The sequence below is a fragment of the Lagopus muta genome, chromosome 15 (assembly GCF_023343835.1).
Source record: "Lagopus muta isolate bLagMut1 chromosome 15, bLagMut1 primary, whole genome shotgun sequence".
In the NCBI taxonomy this organism is placed as follows: domain Eukaryota; kingdom Metazoa; phylum Chordata; class Aves; order Galliformes; family Phasianidae; genus Lagopus; species Lagopus muta.
The window spans coordinates 7,855,701-7,875,925 of record NC_064447.1 but is presented as its reverse complement, the minus strand read 5'-3'; the positions used below and the strand labels follow the sequence as shown (position 1 = coordinate 7,875,925).

The 20,225-nt window shown below is 39.3% G+C and overlaps 1 protein-coding gene across 14 annotated transcripts in view; it reads left to right on the top strand.

The window, feature by feature from the left end:
- The window catches only part of UNKL (unk like zinc finger), a 33,849-nt gene extending 13,624 nt beyond the window's left edge, over nucleotides 1–20,225 (top strand). For 5 of the 14 annotated variants that reach the window (XM_048962208.1, XM_048962209.1, XM_048962205.1 and 2 more), the window contains 10 exons: nucleotides 2,453–2,537; nucleotides 4,036–4,148; nucleotides 4,961–5,149; nucleotides 6,661–6,723; nucleotides 8,344–8,509; nucleotides 12,322–12,414; nucleotides 14,157–14,387; nucleotides 15,008–15,210; nucleotides 15,894–16,148; nucleotides 18,285–20,218. In XM_048962208.1, coding sequence (XP_048818165.1) covers nucleotides 2,453–2,537; nucleotides 4,036–4,148; nucleotides 4,961–5,149; nucleotides 6,661–6,723; nucleotides 8,344–8,509; nucleotides 12,322–12,414; nucleotides 14,157–14,387; nucleotides 15,008–15,210; nucleotides 15,894–16,148; nucleotides 18,285–18,440 — 1,554 coding nt within the window. In that variant the 3' untranslated portion in view covers nucleotides 18,441–20,218. Of the gene's footprint in view, nucleotides 1–2,452; nucleotides 2,538–4,035; nucleotides 4,149–4,960; nucleotides 5,150–6,660; nucleotides 6,724–8,343; nucleotides 8,510–10,468; nucleotides 10,545–12,321; nucleotides 12,415–14,156; nucleotides 14,388–15,007; nucleotides 15,211–15,893; nucleotides 16,149–18,284 lie in introns of those variants that run through there. The other 9 variants (XM_048962203.1, XM_048962214.1, XM_048962213.1 and 6 more) reach the window with 6 other exon arrangements.

Here is a 20,225-nt window from a genome sequence, read left to right as displayed (position 1 = left end):
CTCACAGTGGTCTCAATCAGCTCTTTTTGCTCTTCTCAAACTTAATGGGTGCTATGCCTAGTATGCCTCAGCCATAGGTAGTGCTTTTGGTACGACTGCTTTACTACAAGTATGTGCCAACTGCAGCTGCTTTACACGCCACTCTTTAAAACCTCTCACTTACAGTTGCCTAATTCATTTCCTGGCCCTGAACCAAAGGTAGTTTTAGTTTGCCCCCACATCAGCTGGATCATCTCAGTCTTTGTCCATCTTTATTTCCATTAGCTGTACTGCCTTTGTTGAAATGTTGGACATAATTCCTGCTGGTACACAAGACAGCTTCGTGGTCACAGGGTTATCAGCTCGCTTAATTTTAGCTGTAGCATTTAATTTCACAGAAACTAGCAACGTGCTTCTGCTCAAAGGAGATTCTATTCAACGTTGTACTCTGTAATCATTTCCCTTTGCTCAAGCTCTGGCTGTAGCTGTGTGGTTAGAATGGAAATTCCACACAGCTTTTGAGCCTCTGACTAGAGGTAGAGGATGTGAAGTGCTCATTTTACTCTGCAGTGAAATTCAGTCTGTTTGATGGTGGTTACCATTTGCCTTCATTTCTCATCCTACTGATTTGAAATCAAGGGCATTAATTCAGCATCACTTTTCTGTGTCCTTCAAGTTCAATTCATAGTCACTTTATCCAGCTTTATCTTTTTATATTGGACTTTGTGTCCTCACGCTTCACCAGATTCAGATAAAGAATATTCTCGTTGCCTTTTGGCTCAATGACTGATTTTTGAAGAAATCTTATAGTTATCATATTTAGGAATAGCTTTATTCCACCACTGCTAAATGGCAGCCTTTGTAACATTGGTACATGTGGACGATGTGGCCATCTCCAGAATCCGGGCCAGCTCTGGCCCCTACGCTCTTCTGATTTTCTCTATATTGTCACTTCTTACAATAGTTTTAAGTATCAGTAGGCATTTCTCACCACCTGGGTATCTCATAGGACTAGGAGTGATTTTGTGATTAGGACAACAATTCAAGACTCAACTTCTAGCTACTGCTTTTGTTGAAGCCATCTGGTAGTACTACTTTTTCCTTCTGCACAATAAGCATAAGATATACAGAGTTGGGATTTTATATTTACCAATAACCAAAGAACAGGTAAGAGAAGGATCCAGCTTCATTTCCTGATTTGGGTATGGTGTCCACAAATTACTCCTTCATGTTTTGCAATGCTTTGATAGCTCCCAGTGAAACTGGTAGAAAGATGAGTCCCACTGCTCTATGAAGTGTGTTCTTCAGGTGGATGCTTCCCTGCACTATGGGTGTTTTGTCTCCTGTTCAGTGTTTAAGGAAAAATAAATTATTTCTATGTTTCTGTTGCCAAAGCTTGGGGGACCACTGCCATTTGCCACAGATCTGCAAATTCCTGGAATTAATTATCAAAAGAATCTGTGTGCTTTCAAATAGGTTAATGTTGTTCTGATATAAACATTGTTCTGTGTCAGCTTTGTCTAAGCCATGTGACATACAAAGACAAGAGATCCCGTTAGAGCCAGGAAACTGCACCTGGATTTTGTGTGCAGCTTACATCATGATTGCTGCCCTGAACTGTCAGTGTTACTTCAGTTCTCACATGCCTCAGTCAGGTTAGAGAAAGATATTTGAACGTTAGTAAGATTTAAATATTAGAGGTGTAGCAATGCAGGCAGTGTGTAGGAAAAAAGGCAGATTGTTTTGTTTTCTTCTTAATACATTCTGGTATATTGTAGAATGAATGAATATACAGATGATATGGTATATCCGAGAGCTTGGCTTACATAATTATTATACTAGAGCAGGAAAGGACACTCACCCTATCCTGGGCTCACTACAAAACTCCAGCAGAGCAGATCTCTAGAAGAGATCCTTGCCCACTGGCAGTCAGCTCTTAAATAGGTCTGGGAGAGGTGCAGCCTGGCTCCACCCCTTCCTGCAGTGCAGCTGAATTGCCTTCACCTGTGCTCCAGGGCTGACTCAGTGCTCGCCTCAGGTGAGCAATCAGAGGTTCAGGCCATGATTCAGCAGCCCCAGACGTACAGACGTACAGACATACAGACATACAGACATTATTTCTCCTGTAAAATTTCTTACAGTGGTGTTAATGACTTTGACTGGTGTTTGACTTGTTTCTATACCTCATGGAAAACAAAAGCAATTTAAGCAAGGCTTTCTAAAATGGTATTGTTAATATTTATTATTACACAATGAGGTTAGGATTCTCGTTTGAGGTTTAATTTTCTTACTGTTCTGCTTTTCTGTTTGATTTTAGAAATGCAAGAACTGAGTTTTCTGAGAAAACTATATTAAATGTATTGCTATTAATTTAATATTAAGAACTTTTCATTTAAAGGCTTTAAAATTTTCTATCTGTTTTATTGCTCAGTAGGAAATATGCTTCAGTTAATCACACTTCTGTTTTGTTTAGATATACAAGTCTACAAAGTGCAATGATATGCGCCAGACGGGTTACTGCCCTCGGGGCCCGTTCTGTGCATTTGCACATGGTGAAAGTAAGTAAGAGAATTACTGTTTTCTATCAGTGTTATTTTTAAGCACCTGCAGCAAGAGTGACTTAAAATCCTTAATTTTAAGGGGCAAATGGCAATTGATGTCACTTGTTTTTAGAAATTCATTCCATATTTTCCAATATATTATATTGCTAAGGGAGGTTGCTGAATGAACATCAAATTTGCAGCAGCAGCAGAACAGAAAGTTTTCTTTACAAATGCAGCTTGTCCCTACAACTCTTTGAGCTTGACTTACCAAAAGTATACCTGTTGGACTTGTAAATACACTCGTTGTCCTATTGAAACTACTGTAGTAAACTTAGATAAATTTATGTGGAATCCTTCCCGCCATTCATACATTTCTCAGTGGCTTCTACCATTCTCTGTTGAACTGACTTGGGGAAGCATGTGTTTTCTATGGTAGTCTTCCTGGTCTTCTCTCAGTGAGTTCTTCACAATCAGCTGACCTGTTGTTTGTTCTTTTTTTCCTTCCTGATTTCTTAAGGCCATGATGAATTTTCACTATTCCTTCAAGACAGATTTTCAGGAGTTTCAGTGGTGCCCATGAGTGGGGCCCCCATGTGGGACTGCAACCACATCCGTAGGTCTTTGTGGAAATACAGTTAAGCTGGGGGGTGCTTCCAGTGTAGAGTTTGTAACTTCCGTGGAGCTGGCCAGAAATGATGGTGTTTGCTATTAGAAGGAATTAGAATGGTTGTAGAAGCAAACATTTCAAATTTAATGTATTTCTCTCACTTATTGCTAATAGGCAGAGTAGCAAAAACTGCACTGCTAGAAACAGTCCACAGCTGCACTGTCTGCAGTGAAGAGAGGTGTCTCTGTCTCACACTCATCCTGTTTCTGGCGTAGCCCTGCACTCTAGCAGAGCTACTTACTGTTCCTAGGAAAGAAATGTTCACATTTGATTTCTAAGTAGTAGCTTACTGTTACCCCTTCAGAAGTGCATTAGTTGCAAGAGGTGGAAAAAAAAAATCTTGCAGGATTTGTAGGGTTTGAGAGATTTTTTTTCCCAGTCCTTACTCCCTTTCTTGGAGGTATTGTGTGCATGAGGGGAGGAATATCATTAAATGCAATTGTTTACTAAAATAAAAAATTTTTTGTTAACTTGTTATTTGTATGTAAAAATTGAAGACTAAATCTCCTTAAGATGTTAAATTAAAATAATCAAATGTCTGAGATGTTTAATAGTTCAACAAAGTAGGCTTTGGGGAAATTGGGAGGTAATTGTTCAGTTATTTTGAGATGAATTTTCTGGTATTAAAATTAACAAATGATTGATTGTAATTTACATCTAAGTTAAGAATAAACTTTCTCAAAGGTTAATATTCCTTCTTAAGCACTGTAAGCAGAAGTTTCTCTTTCCATTGTTTATTATTAAGTAAAGTGGTTCTGGGCTGGGGAGAGGGGAAAACAAAACAAAACAAAAAAAAACCAAAAGCAAAACCAACCCAGTAATTACGATGCTGTTGTTACTTTTCAGTCAAACCAGGTGCTCACCTGTTCTCAACAGACAGCCTAGGAATCACAAATGAATGGAGCAGCAGCGTTAATGCCACAAACAGTGTTACAAGTAACAGTGGGCAGTCTGGAAACGTAAGTGTAAATGACTGTAATAGCTAGCACTGATCAGCACTGCCAATATGTAATTATTTTATTCCTTAAGCAACTCTTTTTTATTTCTTTGTATGTCAACAAAAGAGGAAAAAAACATCAAAGCTATACTAAATGTCAGAAGGTAATATTTACCAGGTCTTGAAAACCTAAACAGAATGTCTGCTCCGGAAACCAGACTTAATCATGTATTACCTGTATTTTCTGCCCTTGTTTTTGTCTTAAGATGCAATTATTCTGAATGCTATAGTGAGAAGCATTGTTGTTAATCAAACATACAACTAAAGGACAGCTTAACTTATCTGTGTCTTTTTTTTTTCTATAGGAAAAATTTCATTGTTGAAAGATCTTGAAAGATCCCCTCTTTTCTGTCCTAATTTATTAATATGTGAAGTGATGTCTCACCCGGTCATGCTTTACTTAAAGCTTCTTACAGCGATGCAGTGTGCAGAGTGTTTTGGTAGTAGAAAGGTTTTTGATTACAGGGGTAGTAAATGTATTCTGTAATAGAAAATTTTGTCAGCTAGGAGAGGAGTTAGAAAGGTATATTGCAGAACTTTCTTTTATCTTTATTTTTGTATCAATTTGAATATATATATATTCAACATCTGTCATCTGGTACTTTTTTCAGCTTACACCAATAATACACACAAATATGCTGAAGTTAGCATTGTATTAAGAAAAGAGTGAAATTAATTTATAATTTCAATTTATTGTCTTAGGAGGGGAGAATTTTGTTATAAACATAAAAAGTGTTACAGAATATATTAGACACTGTTTTCTGTCCCCTACAGATTTCCTGTTCTTCAAGTCCACCTGTAACATCAAGTTCTGGTAGCAGTAGTTCTTTGTCACCCCTTGGACCTCTTTGTAGACAGAGATCATTAGCAAATGGTGTTTTGTGTTCTGAGTCCAGCACTTCAGGTGTTTCTTCACCAACATCCAGCTATCCTAAAGCACCAGGTTTTGAACGAGAAGATCAGGTATGTGAATAATGTGCATCTAGAAGTATAAATACCATCTTAAATAAATAGATAAAGCAGAAAATGTTCTCTATCTCCTGTATCTACAGTGATTTTTTTTTTTTAATAATATTAAACCCAAGGTCAGGAATCCTTTCCTGTAGAGAGCTAAAAACTGTATCAAAGTGCACTTGTCATGGACTAAGAACACTCACAGAATCTGTCACTGCAGCTCAGCTGGCATGCAGTAAATCATAATTTTGCAGAAATGTGATGGTCATTTTTAAGCCCATGTTGCCAAGAATAGATCAAGATAACTGTGAAGAAACCCAAACATAGCTAGATTTGGTAGGATTCAGTTTTATTTTTTTGTTGAAAAGTAATTCTGTTTATTTAAATGCTAAAGTGTTGTAGGTGATGGCAGGATCATTACAGTGAAGTTCTCCAGGCAGGGTCACTTTCTTAGGTGTAAATGTTCAGCCAGACTGTAAATTAGTGATCTGGTTATTTTGACAAGATTTCCATCTCCTAATGTAGTGATCAGATGATTCATGATCAAATGTTATCGAAGTAACAGCACCAAACAAATGGCTGCTTTCTGGAGGTAAGTCAGCATTAATTGAGAAACAATATAGCCTTGGTGCTGTTTTGGTGAAAATCAGTGAGTAATGTGCTGTTACAAAACATGCATCTCAGCCACAAACAAGTCATGCTTGCTTTTTACTGGCCACATTGGCCATGCCTAGAAAGGAGGCAGTGATGGGCTTTGCAACGAAGAATAAAACATGCCTCCCATTATTCTGCATAGAAAGAGAAGAGTTGTGTCTGAGTGATAGGGAACATTCACTACAAGAGAGATAAGAAATCTCTCAAAGGAAAAAAAGAACAAAGAACTTTACAAAGGCGGCAGAAATAACTTCCTGAAGAGACAGAGGGGACCGTGCAGAGCTTACTGCGATTCAGGAAATCACTTAAAGTTTCTGGTTTGAAAAGAGCAGGAATACTTTTGATCTTGTTCTGCAAGAACACAGTGGCAAAGAGAAAGGGCTTACAGTTCCCTTTTATTTAGGTATGTCTCACTTCTTTCAGAAGTTACCTCATTATAAAATGGTGTTAAAATCTGCCTTTATATTTAAATGTTTTTGTTTGTTATTTGTAGCATGATTACTGAAAGAGAAAATGTAGGCAGTTCTGAAACTTCGGGCTAACCCAGGCTTCTATCCCAGCAGCCTCTTGGAGAAATAGTTACCAGCTGGCAAGCACTTGGAACATGTTATTTCAGTCGTATCATAGTGCTAAAATGGCTACTCAGTTTAGGAGCTAGAAATAATTTCCATGTGCTCAATTTCCATGTTGATTTACTCTACGATCATTAAAATTTAACTGTCCTTATGGAACTGCAGTAAGGGAAATTAAGTCGCCCTCTTTTCAAGACATCATTAGAGAGATGCTTCTGGCCCTTCATGAGCTAGTTACATATTTTTATCAGTGACTCATTAAGTTCATATATTTCATAATTTTTTTTGTTTCAGGCAAAGCAGCGAAGCTTCTCAGCTGAGAATCAGCAGAAAAAAAATGAACAGGACAACAAGCAGGTATTGCCAAAAGCCTAACACTAATATTTTGCCCTTTTGGATGATTCATTAAAGCAGTATCAAAATTCTGTGGCACTTTGCAAAGCAGCCTAAAGAAACAGGTGATGAGCATAAATTGAAACACAGGAGGTTCCATCCGATCAGGAAACTCTTCTTTACTATGAGAGTGACTGAGCACCGGACCAGAGAGTCTGTGGAGCCACCCTCCTTTGAGGTGTTTAGAAGTCCTCTGGATGCAGCCCTGGGCTGCCTACTTTAAGTGACTCTGCTTGACCAGGAGGGTTGGAGCAGGTGACCTCCAGGGGTCCCTTCCAACCTCAGCCATTCTGTGATTTTGCACTAAAGGGTCTGAAAGCTAGGGTGTGTGCAGAACAGCTGAAGTCTCTTGGTTTGTTGTGCCTAGAGAAGAGGAGACTGAGAGAAGGTCTCATGGGGGCCTGCAACTTCCTTGCAAGGGGAGCAGAGGAAGGCACTGATCTCTCTGGTGACTGGTGGCGGGACCCAAGGGGAGGGCATGCAGTAGAGACAGTTAGAGGAGGCTCAGGGAAGACCTCATTGCTCTCTATAACTTCCTGAAGGGAGGTTGTAGTGAGCTGGGGGTCGGCCTCTTCTCTTGTGTCATTAGTGATAGGAACAGAGGGAATGGTTTCAAGCTACGGCAGGGGAGATTCAGGCTGGACATTAGGAAGTATTGCTTTTCAGAAAGGGTGGTCAGGCACTGGAATGGATGCCCAGGGAGGTGGTGGAGTCACCGAGCCTGGGGGTGTTCAAGGAAAGGCTGGATGTTGTGTTGAGGGACATGGTTTAGTGGGAGCTATTGGGAATAGGTGAACGGTTGGACTGGGTGATCTTGAAGGTCTTCTCCAACCTTGGTGATTCTATGATTCTATGATTCTATGACAAGGCAGGTTGGGTATTAGAGAAAAGTTCTTCACTGTGAGGGTGGTCAGACGCTGGAATATTCTCCCCAGGGCAGCGGTCACAGTGCTAAGCCTGCTGGATTTCAAGAAGCATTTGACAGTGCTCTGAGAACTACAGTTTGAATTGTGAGTGGTGCTCTGTAGAGCCAGCAGTTGGAGTTGGTGATCTCTGTGGATCCCATCTGACTCAGGATGTTTTATGAGTTGTGTGAAACGAATTCAGCTAGAAATAAGTAGTAGAGGTGTGTGCTGTGCAGTTTAGTTTCTCCCCTGTCTAAAATGAAGATCAGTTCATGCACCAGTTGCATTTGGATTAAATGGGAAATTTTGCAGAACAAAGAAATCTAGAATATAATTTGTGTACAAATGTATAATGAAATGGTATAATTGCTCAGTAGATATTTTCCTTTTGAAAAGGGTCATCAGACTTCAGCTGACTAACTGATTGTAAAGCTCATTTGAAGGTATTTAAATACCTTTTCTCTGAAAGCAAAACTTCCTCATACGGTGGCAATATCCAACCACATGGAAATGATAAGGAAAATTATCTTAATCTATTCATTTAGAGATTCCTTTTGGATTTCTTTCTGTTTGAACTAAAATAATGATTTCTAAAATTGCACTGTATTTATTTCATGTGCTTACACGTCTGTGTAAGAATACACACACATACTCTATTGTACATGTTTGTTTTTAACAGAACCATCTCAGTGTTTTTTCAGTGGTTAACCCACTTGCTTCAAGTATTACTTCCAGTCTGGCCTCCAGTGTTGGATCAGATAGTTCATCTCCTACAACTGTCTCTATTATCAGTACCCAAACTCTCCCATTCTATTCTGCTGGTAACACAGTTGAATCAGTTATAGGTAAGTCTTAACATCTACTCTCTGATTGTGTGTAGTTTATTGCATTATTCAAGTTCTCCTTATTTTAATGTCTGTTCAGAACAGCTTATTGGTAAAGGCATTTGTATGTACTCAACTTTATTATATTTAATTAAAAACAATATCTGAGTTTTAAATTGAATATTTTCCCAAAAAAAATCATTGTTTTTCATAAACTCTGCAGTGAAAGCATAGGAATGAGTAATTGGGACATATTTTAAATGGAATATGTCATTGACAGTGGCCAGCAATTTTAAGAATGCATAAAACCTTCATAATGCATCTCACCACATTCCTAGAAATAGAAGTGATGTCTCCTCTACTTGTGTTGGTGAGCCACTGAGATTTGACTTTTTTCTCTTTGAGGTTACTTTAGCAGGTGCAGTTACAGATTTTACTGTCTTTGCAGGAAGGTGGGAGATTTTTCTTGGCTGTCTATTTTCCAATCTCCTTATTGATCCATTCAGGGGCAAAATCATATTTTTGTTCTCCTTATGTGTGCCAGACCTGAAAGGACACAAAAAGGAGGAAGCTTTTGTTTGAATACACAGGACGGATTCAGGAAATACTCCATTCAGAAATCCTCATCACTAACCCGGGGCCTTTCCCTTGGTTCCAACCAGCAAGGCTTTTTAGCTGGAAAATGTTAAAAGGGGATAAATATTTAAATAATAATTAGACACTGCTTTTCTGTCCAAGTTGTTAATAAGAAAGGAGAGAACTTTGACAGTAAATTCATGCAGTCACCAGTAGGTAATCATGTCACATTATGCTGTTCAGTTAATTATTAAATAATTACATCCTCACGCCAAGAATAACTTGACACTTGGTACAAGGGTATCCTCAACAATATGCATAGAGAGATACAGACATCTTTATTCTAAGGAGGCTTATCCAGAGCTTAGTTCTCTTAGTGGCCCTATGCTGGTTTCTCTCCAGCACTTCTCTTGTGCTGGGCAGCCCAGAACTGGACACAGTACTCCAGGCACTGTTGGATTTGCCCAGAGCCCTGTTAAGTGTCAGTCTGACAGGGTTTGGTCATAGGGCAGCACAGAACACTGTAACAATTTGAAATCCCATGGTTTTCTCTGAAAGGAAATACACACATAACGTACACTATCATGTACTGTTGTCTTCTGAACTGCTGTGTACTTTTTACACAGTACCACTGTAGGCTGAACAGAGCACACTGCATGTTCATCTCCTTCCGAAAATAAATCAGTTTTTGGAGACATGTATCAAACATTTCATGCTGTTTTGCTGGTGATTCTCCTGCTTGAGTTACCAAATACTTTGACAGATCAACTGTATCAGTTCAAGAATACAGAGTTTGAGAGTTTGAGTCTTTGTATATTATGTACTTCAGTCCCCTAACCATCCAGATAGCAAGGCACTGGACACAGTGCAGCATGTAAATGTCTTTTTTGCATGGAGAAACCTAAAACTGGTCATGGTGCTCTTGCTGTGGTCTCACAGGTGCTGGAGAGCAATCATTTCCCTCAGTGTGCTGGCTGCACTGTTCCTAATGCAGGCCAGCTGCTTTTACTTCCCCCAGAACATGCTGAATGTATTCGTTGGTAGGATTCCTAGCTTTTTTTCTGCAAAACTGCTTTCTGGTCATTTGGTCCCCAGCCTGTACTGTTGCAAGGGATTATTCTATCCCAGGTGCTGCATTACTTTATCTGGCTCAGTTGAATTTCATGTGGTTTCTGGCAGCCCTTTCAGACAGCCTTTCTCCATCCCTCCAAGTATCAATCCTGACATCTCGTGGTCCCTGTTAATTAGCGTTATGCACAGACTTGCTGAAATATGTGGCACTTCTACAGTAAATATGATTTATTCAGGAGGCTGTAGCAGGAAATGTGATTTGAAGGACATTGTATTCTGCAGCCTGTGGTGTCAGTCACATGAGCAGGGCTGTGCTGTGATTAGCTGGTGTGCTTGAAGGTTTCTGTGTTTAAATCAGTGTGTGCCAGAGAGCAGGAGACTGCAGGCAGTGAGTCAGCACTTAGCAATGGTAAGGTAGGCATTTCCTCTTCTCATCTCTTTTTGAAAGTAATCTGTGCAGAATATTAAATGGCAGATATTTTCCTCAGTCTCACAAGTATATACCCTGCTTTCCTAAAAGGTTTGTTGGATGATCTGTGTGTTGAAACATAAATGTAAAATTATTTTTAGTTGTTAGAATTAGTGAGCAGATTTTTAGTTTTTGTTCTTTGCGAGTAATATAATGTCACTGCTTACAGTTAATACTGTGGAAATAAATTTTTTTGTCAAAATAAAGAGTGCTTTTGGAGTAAGTGTGTGCTAGTTGACCAGAACAAGTAGCTAATGTAACCGTAAAATCCAAGGTCTAATTTCCATGTACTTGATGTGGTGCTAATTCAGTACAATTTTAAAATTATATACTAAAATTATATGCAGCACAAGTGTTGCAAAGTCATTTAAGCTGTTATATGCTCTGTTTCCCATTTGTCATTCTGTTATTGAGCTTAAGAGATCCTTGATTCTTCTGAGGTAAAATATGCCTCTGCTGCCTTCAGCTGTTTTTCTGAAATAGTTTTCAGGATGATATTTTTGTTACTTGAAGGTGAGTCACAGTGTCCATGTCTCATGGAAGTGTAGGTTAATGTACTTTACTGTAACTGTATAGATTTTGTGGGTTTTTTTCCCCAAAGAAATTTCATATATGTTATTTCTCCAGAGTTCTACTTTGTGGATATACTGGATGGCAATGAAAATGAAGTGCTGTATGTAATTTGAATAGAGCAAAAAATGTAAAGTACTCATAGAACAAACCTGTCATGTTCTTGTAGAAATTGGTGCATTGAAGAATTGTTTAAAAAAAAAAAAAAGTGAAGGAGCTGCAGGAAGAGAAGACAGTAGGTGGTAATGGGAAAAGAGGAAGAATGGATTTGGATAAAGGACTATGGGAAATGCAGGAGTTATATTAGGAAGAACTGAGGAAGCTTTGTCAGACAGGGAGGTCTGAAGCCTTTTCTTTGTCCCTTCATCATGATTGCATGGGGAGCTCTTAAGTTTTTTCTGTCTGCTGGCTGAGTAATTGTCCTCAAGAGCTGAAGAAAAGAAGGGGGTAGGGGAGCTTAGAATAAGCGTGCCAATCAGATAGAGCTAGCACTTAACATTGAGGCTTAGGTGATGCATTGAACACTGAAGATGCAGCAGAAGCTGCAGAAGACTGCAAGCTACTCCTATTAGACAAGGGAAGTGGTGTGAATGGCCTGCTTTTATTCCAGTGGGGGGGGAAAGAAAAACCAACACAAGAAAAGAAAGGAACATCTCCTTCATATGGTGTTGTTGCACAAACACACTGAGAAAGGTTCACGTGCACAAAGGATGATTAGTGGGGTCCAATGCTGGTGGACACAATGGTCAATATCATTTACAGAGAAAAATGGAAATGTAAGAAGAGGGAGAAAAAAAAGGACACAGAAAGCTGTCCAAGATGCCAGGTGAGAAGTGCAAGTTGGGGCAGAGGAACATCCTTTCTTGGGCATCCTGTCCAGCACAGCAGGTGGTTCCCTCCCCCATAATGCTTTCCCATGTCAACTGTATTGGCAGTATAGCTATTCATCAAAATCATCATTAGATCTTCCCAGTTATGCAACTATTAGTGTTAATTGGAACACACTTTGGGCAGTGGATGGTGCTGCATGGTATTAGATATGATCTAGACATTAAGGATTTTTATGATGGAAATGATAATAAAAATAATCAAAGTTTCCTCATTTCAGCATCACGGATAATTCACTACACAGTGCTTTGTTTAACAGGTTCAGCTCTAGATATACATTTCAACGGTGTGAATGTGGCATCCATCAGTAGGGAGTTGGAAGATCAAGAAGGCAGTGACCTTGGATTAGCAAGTAAGCGGCTCAAATTGTAAAATCAAACTATGTATCACTTGAAGGAATTTTATTTCTCACCTTTCTAAGAGTTTACTCTTCACAGTTGTTACAGACAACAGTGACTGCACCAAATAGTTCTCGGTTCTGTTCTTCCTGTTTAATTTGAGATGTAAGCAGGTTAGACTGCTGTCATCCTGCCTGTCTTTTGGAAGGGGTTGCTCGATTAGAAAGTGCTTCTGGCACGCCCTTGGGGCCGTGGGCAGAATAGCTGCTGGAAGGACTGGCTTACATTTATAGAATGTCCTGATGCATTTATTGAAAATCCTGACCACAGGCAATCTCTGCTCTGGTTCCTCCTGCTCTTTCTTCACTGACATCGGTGTTTGCAGGGCTGTTTCTTGCACCTTTTTTCTCACTCCTTGCTGCTTTGCAGCTTTTTGCCCTCTTACATGCCTTTTCCCAGAAGCAGCACCAGTGCTGCTGATGGGTTTGGCTGTGTGCTGCAGCAGCGCTGCACTGCGGGTGGCTGGGAATGGCTGTGCCCAGCATGGGGCAGCTCTGGCCTGTCCTCACCCACAGCCTTGCTACTCGATGCTGATTGTGTTGGGCAAAATCCAGTAGATGTGAGGAATAACTCAAGTACTAGAAAAGAGATGGCTCTGTGAAACCCCATACAGTGTTTGCTTGGGATCTCGGGCTCTTAAAATTTGAGAGTTCTTACTGGGCCAGATTCTTAAACTAAACTGCCTTTACTGTGCTGCTCCCTTGCTTCTCCTGCAAACAGAGGTGTAGGTTTATTGTTTGTTATGTCACATACATCTCTGGTCTGTCCTGTATCTTCCTTAGGCAGTTGCTCAGGAGACTTTGCCAACATTTCCTGAGTGTCCCATGATACATTTTTGAAGACATTGTTGCAGTGCAGCTTATAATGAGCATTATTTTCTTCTTTTGTAATATTTCTAAAAAGATGTTTTCTCTGATGACATAAATTCATCAGTTTTAAGCAAAAACAGAAAACCATAATAATGACTCATGATTTCAAGTATAACTCACTTGACTGCTCTATTTTCTCCAAGGAGAAGGTGATGTCATTTTTACTGCTATTCAAAATTATTGATTAAAATCTTTACAGTAAATATTGAATTTCCTGACTGGGGAAAACCAAGGCGTCTGTTCACAGTTATTCAAGCGATTGCATCATTTAACATTCATTCTAAAGATACCTTATTTTTATTATTGCCATTATTTTGGAAAATTATGAGCAATACCTGTTTGATTATATTATTTATTACTTTGTTTCAAACTTAGTTTCTGTAGACTAAAGTACATTTGACATTTAAAATCTACTGAACAAAAGTATATAGAAGAAAGAAATTGAGGTATTTCTGACTATTACTCAGTAAAACATTTTAAGGTATGTAGTCTCACTTTCTCAACTCTAGTTTATGTATTAAAATACAAAACAAATTTTTCTTACTCCTTTAAGTTCCACTCAGTTTTTCCATTTGCTTTAGTTGGCTGTAAATATTTCTAAGTCAGATAACCTGATCTGAAAAATGTTTTCTCTCTCTCTGTAGCCGCAGATGATGGCACTGCTTCTAAGTGTTCAAATTTAAAATGTTTCTTACGATAGCAGATAAATAATACATTGTTTACTAATGGCAGGTATTTGAATATACAGTTTAATTTTAAGAATACTTGCAGAGCTGTGTCCTGCTTTGGAACTGATTTTTATTTTTTATTTTTTTGTGCATGCTTAGGTAAAAGATTACTGGAAAGTTCAGCACCTGTCAATATTCCAGGTTCTCTTGTTCGTTCCTCCTCTCTACATTCATCATCATCCCTTTCAACCTCTCCACTCAATTCTCTTTCACAATCACTTTCTCAGTCTTTTGTTTCATCCGCTATGGTCCCTCACCAACAGCAGCCTCAGCCTTTGAAATCAGAACAGAATATATTGGGCACCTCTGCCTCTTCTCACAACTCGTTAGGTAAGTAGGCTGAAGGCTGCACTGCTGTGTTTAAAGAGGGGAATGGATGGCAGCTCAGGAGGGTTCGGCTCGAGGCTGTGCAGATTTCCCATGATCTGGAAGACAAAGCCCAGCTATTGTAATCGTTAGCACTGCTGACAGTGGTGTTAAATGGGGTAGGTGGGAGGGAGTTCCAGGAGTTAATTTTTCCTTCCTAGTGAGGACAAAAAGTGTTCTTGGAAGAGGAGATATTTACTTAGGCATTTGAAAGATAAGAGTAGGCAGTAAGAACACCTTTTAGCTACAACTTTTGTTAATGGAAAATAGAAAATAGAAAGAACTAAAATGATGTATGGACTTCCGGGAGCAAAGGTTTTTGTACATGAATTATTCCCACCATTTCTTCTCCTTTTGCTGACTGTGCTCTCTTTTAATAAAAGCAGCAAGAGAAAAGCATGTGGTAAGTTTTGTGAATTGTTCCAGAACTAGAAATATTTTCCAGACTTTTATGTTTCTGAAGGTAGTCAAATAACGAGTCTTGCAGGTAGAACTGTAAGTTTTGCGTTTGCAGTGCGTTTATGTAGTTCTGCATGTGAAACATTTTGCAGCAGGGTGTGCAGACACTATTTTTTGTTTTACAGGTTTAAATGGTGTTACAGGGAGCATGTGGGACTTTGTAACTGGGAATTTCTCTCCCAGCCCATCCCCCGTTCTGAGCAGTGGCACTGCCCCCTCAGTGAGTTCAAACAGCAGTGGGAACGAACTGACTCGAGTTAGACAGGAACTTGATGATGCCAAGAGAAAACTGAAACAATGGGAAGAATCTTGGCAACAAGTAAAACAGGTACATTCATTTATGGTAGTATTACATTTTTTTCTGTACTTAGTAAACATGCACCTCCAACTGTTTTTCCTTTTTACAAGTTTTATTATCCTTGAACCCAGAGTTTTTTTACAATCTATCAAGTGAATTGACCATGAATGATGTTTTTTCCCTTTCCTAAATGAGCTGGCAGCGTAAAGGAACCCTTTAGTGCTGAACAGTTGTGTGTCTCAGTGTAAAGTAACTAAAGACACACATTCCCTCCTGTACCTCTTTCCACTGGTAAGCACATGCAAACACACACACAAAAGCTTGCTAGCAGCTCTGGCTGCATGTTGTGCCTGGATGACATTCAGCCATCTCAGCAGTCAAACCAGGTTCTTGACAATTGCCATTCCAGTGCATTTCCTGTAGTCCTTTTCTTCCTCTCACATCATATTCTCTGTGATAAGGAGTAGCCAAGTACCTCTGCTGCATTCTGGCAGGTTTTAATGTCTCCTGACACTGAAATTTGAGCGTGTTCCGTTCGTAGAGCTCCATAAATGTGACAGTAGGATAAGTAGGGAAAAACATTAAATTGACCATAATTACACTGTTGTGTTTAAAATTAGAAATGTGCATTTTTGAAGGCTTTTGAATTTACTCTTCCATTTTTAATTGAAAAAAACAATTTTTCTTACATTCTGGAAATCATTTTCTCTCAGGCATGTGATGCATGGCAGAAAGAGGCTCAAGAAGCAAATGAGCGTGCTGATGTTGCATCTGCTGACAAACAACTCGCTCTTCAGAAGAAGGAAGCAGTGGAAAATAAATTAAAAAAGCTGAAGGTGCAATTAGCTGCTTGCCTGTCTACTGCATTACCTTACATGGAAAACTATGGAGACATAGAAAAAATCTCCTTGCCAAAGCTTCGCTCCTTACAAAGCCGGCTGCACTTAGATTTAGGAACAATAGATGAGGTGAGTTTCTTCATCTGTGTAACTGTTTTTGTTTAATTAAAACTGACAGCTCAGTAAGCTTCAGTGAGATGCACATGCCAGGTTTAATTTCAGAGAGCATCACTGGTCTCAGTGTTAAGTCTTTCTTTCTGGACTACGTGATGTTCAGAGTTCTCAGCCTGATAGATTCTTCTGATTCTTTTGATCAGCTATCAGAGAAAATGACAAGCAATTCACAAGGGTTCTGAGGGTGATTTTAAATAAAGAAATAAATAAATAATCTGAAAAAGCTTAAATTGCCAATATTTCAGCCACTACCTAAATAAATTAAAAGTTGTAGATAAATGTAAACAATTACACATTATTCGCTTGTTTAGAATGTAGGTGGTGAGGTTCTGCACTAGGAGTTTGTGTAGTCAGAGAGGCCAGTACAGACTTGGAGCTTAGAATCACTGGCAATCGATGGGACCTCTGGAGATCATCTAGTCCAATGCCCCACTCAAACAGGGTCAACCTGAGCAGATTGTTACAGCCTGGCCCAGAATGTTTTGAATATCTTCAAGGATGGAGATGCTGGAACCTCTGTGGGCAGCCTTGTCCAATGTTTGACCACCTTCACTGTAAAAGTGGGATTTCCTGTCCTTATCATTTGTGCCTGTTGCCTCTTCTTTCACTGGGTACCATCAAGAGGAGACTGTATCTTTTTTACTTCCTCCCACAAGGTATTTATACACATTGATAAGAATCCCTCTCTTCTTTCAGCTTCTCCTCGTGTCAGATGCTTTGGTCCCTTAGCCACGTTAGTGACCACAGTGCTGCATTCCACCTTCTCTAAAACCCAAACTTGGGTTCTGCCAAAACGTAAGATGCTCTTTTGCTGTCAGATGCAGAGCATTTCTCAGGGCTGTCAAAGCTTTGAAAGTCATATTCTCTTCCCCTGAGCATAATCAAGGGAGATGATAGTGACAGTGCCTCATTCCTACGTCAGACTGTCCTGAGCTGAGCTTGCTTTTACATTACATTTTATTCTACAGTCTGGAAGGGCAGTGATAGCACATGTGATGGCAGTTCTTTTTGCTTTGACTGTCACTGAACAGTCCAGAAAAAAAAAAGGTAATATTTCCTTCCACTTACTAGAACAGTCTGCCATATTCCTCTAGCTGTTAGAGTTCAGCACCATATTCTCTGTCTCAGTGCTCCTCCTGTCCAGTGCCATCTGTATCAGCATGAACTGTTGCCTTAAAGAAAAGCCAGGCTCTCCTTACAGGAGGTTAAAACATTATTTAAGTCTCTGGCAATGAAGATAGGTGAGACTTGCTATTGCCAGGCTCCTGTGCTGAGTACATTTGCTTTAGGGATCACTTGTTTTTCTCCTGGGGGATTTTAAATAGAAGCAAAACAGTCCTGGCATCTCCTATCTGAACCAAGTCATTAGATCCTGGGGCAGAAGTCATCTCAGCCAGTCTGGGCTGTTCACAATTACCAGCCTTTACAGCTGCTCGGCTTCTCAGGTTTCTTTTACCACTGTGGCCTCTTCTCACCTGTCCCTTCCATCCAGGAGAAAGGTGCTGTCTTAGTGCAACACAGTGTTGTGGATGTTTCTCTTAACCCGAAGATGACTCTCTCAAAAATGAATATAGCTTTTAGATGCCGTTCACTTCTTCCTATCCCTTCATAAGGTTGATGTGGTTTACCACATGGAGACATTATTTGCATCCATCCCAAATCCATCCCTGTAGCTTTATTTGAAGTGTAGCTTACCTGGAAAGCTTCCATTTTGTCTTAATGCAAACACCTCTCACAACCTAAGAAAATGTAACAGTACTTTAAAATGTCAAAACAAGGAAATACACGATAGTAAAAAAGGCTGACTTTTTTTTCTTTCTTTGCATCACTTATCCCAGTGGTGCAGAAAAACTGCAGTCCAGAAGTGCTAACCTAGATATTTTCTTGTCTAAGTGCACCTGTACTCCTCCAGCTGCTGTTGTAATGGTTGTGCATACTCAGATCTTACAGCCCTCGCCTTGGTTATTCATCATGCAAAACCAGTATTCTTTGTGTTGTTAAAGTTTTTGTCAGCACAGCTAAGCGTAAAGTTGCTAAAACGTAACTGTACAGTTTGGAATCCTTTTACTGAGTGCAGTAATCATCTTACAGGTGATTTTTCAGCTTCAGTCAAAGAAGTGTATAGTATGTCAAGAAGGTGATGGTAGCACCGTCCTGAATCCATGTCAACATTACATACTTTGTGATCACTGTGCAGCTAAGCAAGAAGAATGTCCCTGCTGCAAGAAAAAAAGTAATCTGTGGTAACATACAGGCATGGTACTCATATCATGTTAATGAATGAAATATATTTTATGCTTTTGTATTTTGTATAAGAATTATATAAATCACTGATAATTAATCCATTTAATAGCGTTAGACTGATTTCGGTTTTGATGTGAGAAAACTCAGTTGCTTTCCTTGCTCACCTTTACATATCAATATCAGCCATTCAGTCAGCTTCCAGTAGTCTCAAGGTTCTTTCATTCCAGCCCAGTCCCACCCCAGTCTTTTCCAACTCCCACTCTCATTCCAAGTGCACAAGGTACTTCACAGGTTCATTTGCACTGCAGTGTTTTGTACAAATCTTAGCAGGATGAATGAAAGCACTCACAGCTGTTGCTGTCGTCAGCAGAGGTGGATACACAGGTGCACTAAGCAGGCACTGAGAGCAAGGCCCAGCCAGTCTGCTCTGTGTGCTGTGCTGAGCCATGCTGGGAATCGGTCTAACGCTACGTTTACTTTGCTGTTTGAAAAACTATGATTACTATAAAAGCACTTTTTAATTATTTTTTGTTGTTGTTGTTGGAGGATATATTGTAAATTGCTTTAAGCTGCTTTCTTGGTCTTAAGCTTATTTTTTAATACACAATAATATGATGCTTTATATGTGTACTGTGAATTTCAAATATTTCATAGGTTTTACTGTTAAATCATAAGAAGATTAAATAGACGTGAGAACTTACCTAGATTTTTTACACTTTGTAAGTTAACTGCATACTGCGATATTTATAAATGTACCAGTGGGAAGAAGAACAGTAAGGCACATCTGCTCTCATATTTAAGGACATGTTTTAAATTCTGTGGAGCGGATCACTTTGAGTACAGTGCTGTGCATTTGCCTATTTCTCTTGGTTTCCATATTTGTAGTCTTAAACTTTTTGTACCTTATCTAACTTGTGTGGTACTTGTTGGGAGCAGACACGTGTAATAACTTTTACCAAGTGCCTATGCCAAATACCCTACAAAATAGCAGAAGGCATAAAAAGAGGATTTTGCAGTTAATTCTATTGCTTAGTTTTGTGTCATACAATATGATGATAATGAGAATATGTCTCCTGCTTTTGTAAGTATTTTGAAGTAAATGTTTTCACTAATGAGGCAACACGTGAAAGGAGCTGCGAAATGACTTTGATTTGTCACCAGGCAGTGGCACTTTGACGTACTGATTCTTCTAAAAGGCGGTAATGTACTTCATCCTGGTTGTTGGGAATGTGCAATTTAGGAGAGGTTAATTAATCCTTGATGTTCACACTGTCCGTGTTCAGGTTAACTGCCCGTGTTACTCCTTCTTTTGTTAAATCCACGTGAGATGCTCGTACAGCTTACACTAAATGACCTCCTACTGTGTTACATGGTTTGTATCTCTGTATCGATGTATTCAGTACAAGAAGTGAGCTCACAGGCAGAGAAGTTAATCTATTTAAAGTTCTTTCATGTTGAATCAAAAAGCAAAGTGTGTACTGAAATCTTTATTGTTGAAAAGGAGCTTAAACGAAGGTGTCCTTGTGGGGTTTTGTGGTCGTTATCTGAAGACGTGAGTCAGCAAAGAACCGAACTACGGCGCATCTCTGTGATAACTCAATGTGCGCTGCTGCATCCTAAGGCAGGAAAGGGGAGAGTTTGCAGGAATGTGAGAGACCTTTCAAAAAGGGAAGGGAAGTTACAAGCATTAAATATATTTTTACTTATTCCTATTTCAGAAACTTCTTGAAGATCATAGCGGTCCATTTTAAATAAAGATCAAAGTTGGGTTTAAAATGTGATTCTGTT